The 2,500-nt window shown below is 57.0% G+C and overlaps 2 protein-coding genes across 4 annotated transcripts in view; one reads left to right on the forward strand and one right to left on the reverse strand.

Annotated features, from left to right (window-relative positions):
- Positions 1 to 2,500, reverse strand: part of LOC135111244 (DNA-directed RNA polymerases I and III subunit RPAC2-like) — a 114,858-nt gene that overhangs the window by 95,905 nt on the left and 16,453 nt on the right. The gene's annotated exons all lie outside the window — the stretch shown is intronic.
- LOC135111243 (uncharacterized) overlaps positions 1 to 2,500 on the forward strand; it is an 88,140-nt gene that overhangs the window by 72,823 nt on the left and 12,817 nt on the right. Inside the window, exon 1 of one of the 3 annotated variants that reach the window (XM_064024409.1) lies at positions 1,009 to 1,434. The exons of 1 other annotated variant lie outside the window; for it this stretch is intronic. Coding sequence is in view for 1 of the 2 variants with exons in the window: in XM_064024408.1 (XP_063880478.1) it covers positions 2,185 to 2,234 (50 nt within the window). In the remaining variant the exon portion in view is untranslated. Of the gene's footprint in view, positions 1 to 1,008; positions 1,435 to 1,469; positions 2,235 to 2,500 lie in introns of those variants that run through there. One more of the 3 variants, XM_064024408.1, reaches the window with a different exon arrangement.

The following is a 2,500-nucleotide window of genomic DNA, read 5'->3' on the forward strand; positions in this document are numbered from 1 at the left end:
CACAGACACGACTATACTGGAGATATTGTGTAGGTCTTTGAATATTGTACACACACACACACACACACACACACACACACTCTCTCTCTCTCTCTCTCTCTCTAGCACGTACTGACGTAACTCGCACCAACAGCTGGTAGTGGCAGGGCGTCCGTCGCTCCGGCCTTCAGCACAGTGAGGAGGAGGAGGAGGAGGAGGAGGAGGAGGAGGAGGAGGAGGTTGGCCGCTGACCCCCATCATGCTATCTTTCGCTGAGCTGGCTGTCGGTTAGGGTAGTGGTGGTGGTGGTAGAGTTGGTGGTGGTGGTGGGAAGCAACCCGTGGTGACACTAATAGGAAGAGGATGGATGGGTGATGGTGGTGGTGGTGGTGGTAGTGGCGGTGGTGGTGGTGGTGGTGGTGGTGGTGGTGGTGGTCCAAGGGTTTTACGGTAAATGTACGGAGCCGAAAGTTAATACCACGAAATGCTTGATTCCACACACACACACACACACACACACACACACACACACAGAGACACGCATGTGAGGGGCAGGGCAGCTCACATCCGGAGGAGAGAGGGAGTGAGGGAGAGAGAGAGGGAGGGATGCAGGGAGGAAGGGAGGGAGGGTGATGTGATGAAGGGAAGGAGGTAAGAAGGGGGTTAGGGAGGTTGAGTGGGGCAACACACTCACCTCTCACCACACCAACAGCCTCTCTCTCCCTCTCTCTCTTTCTCTTCGCCTTTTTTCACGGAGTCTCTCCCTGCCTCTCCCTCTCACACACACACACACACACACACACACCCCACAGCAACATCGTAAAGGCTAAAGCACAGCAGGACAAGGGAGCGTTTTCCTGCTGCACAATTCAATACGGCGAGGTGTCAGCGCGAGTAGAAACTGGCGGCGGCGGCGGCGGCGGCGGCGGTGGTGGCGGCGCGTTGTTTTGGTTGAGCGGTCAGTCACCCCGAGCAGGCGCCTTCACTCTGCGGCAGCCTCACGCCCCGCTCCAGCCTCCCACCAACTTTCCTTAACCTAATTTCTCATTTGTTGGTCAGATCTGACTTTCCTCATATCCTGCTGAGGTGAGCGTCCTCGCCTCCAGTGTGTGAGTGAGTGTGAGTGTGTGCGTGGCTGTGGAGGCGCTCGGTTCCCCACCACACATCAGTCCCGACTATTGCTCTTACTGTTGCTGCCTGGTGGTGTTTCTCCCCTCTCGCCCAGCCACTCCACCATTCCCCGCATCGGAGTTGAGTTCAGTATGCCGCCAGGAGCTGAGGTGGAGTGCTAGCGCCACTGCCACGCGCTCCTCTAGCGGTGCCTCCTCACCGTGGTGCCAGGACAAGGACCCCTGCCCTGCTCACCCTTCCTTTGAGGGGCCTTGCTAGGGGCGGCACCACGTGGGCACCGCCTTGTGCTGCCCGCCGGCGTGCCACCACCACCGCCCATGCCAGGTTAGAGAAGGGTGCTGCAGACCAGCAATACCATTGTAATGTGTGATTTATTTCATGGGAGTCTTGAGCGGCCTCGGCACGCCCGGACACGTCATAACAGATCCACGGGCGGCTCGCCACTAGCGAGCAGCGTGGCGCGAGCCGCGTATATTGCTGCGGGATTCGCTCCTCCCATCGTAGTTACGTACCAGACGTAAGAAGTTTCCCGAGGCACTAATCTCAAAGCAGAGGCGTCCGTAATGCAAGTGATTGGTCGCAATAACACAGGTTCAGGCTGTGCCTGGCTGAGGACGCCTCGTGTCCCTCACCGCCCCAGACACGGCCGCCCCGCCACGCCCCCCGCGATCTGCACCCACTGTTGCCACGGAGCCACAATGGGGGGATGCATCACCTAAAACTAGCCTGTAATTTCCTTGTGACGCTCATTGTTTTCGTGTACGACAAGTTGGGCTGCGTGGCGGCGGCGGTGAGCAGCGCGCGGCGGCGCGGGCAGCAGCAGCCCTCGTCCAGTGACTCACGTGTCGCGCAGCACATGGGGAGTGGCCGAGTGTCAGCGACCACTGACCTCACACTCGCACGCTCGCAACCATTGACCTTCCCAAACCGGGCGACGACCATGGAGAAAAAAGCCTGACACTGCCGCCGCCCTCAAGTGTGGTGCGGGTGTTGCAGCACAGCGGTCAGCAGGAGGCGCGTCCCGCTGCTGACAGTAATACACTAACTCTGTGTTGCGAAGGAAAGGAATCACGCATGAAACCCTTGTTGGCTCATGACCCTGCCAGGACTAAGTTTTCTAAATTGTGAGTATTGCCCAGGAGGGTGAAGTGCGCGAGGGGTGAAGGATTGACCCAGTGATTTTGTCAGTCCCATATTCAGAAACATTTTGCTCTCTCACCAAAACTATTTTCAAAGGCCACAGAGATGATCAGCCGGGTTCTCAAGAGTGGTTCTCCTGTTAATAATAAAAAAAATCATATAATTCTGTTACCAGATCCTTAAAAAACGCACCCATAAAAACCCGAACAACTTCAACTAGACTTCCTAGAGCCTTTGGAAAGTAGTGGAC

Source organism: Scylla paramamosain, chromosome 21 (genome assembly GCF_035594125.1).
Source record: "Scylla paramamosain isolate STU-SP2022 chromosome 21, ASM3559412v1, whole genome shotgun sequence".
Lineage (NCBI taxonomy): Eukaryota > Metazoa > Arthropoda > Malacostraca > Decapoda > Portunidae > Scylla > Scylla paramamosain.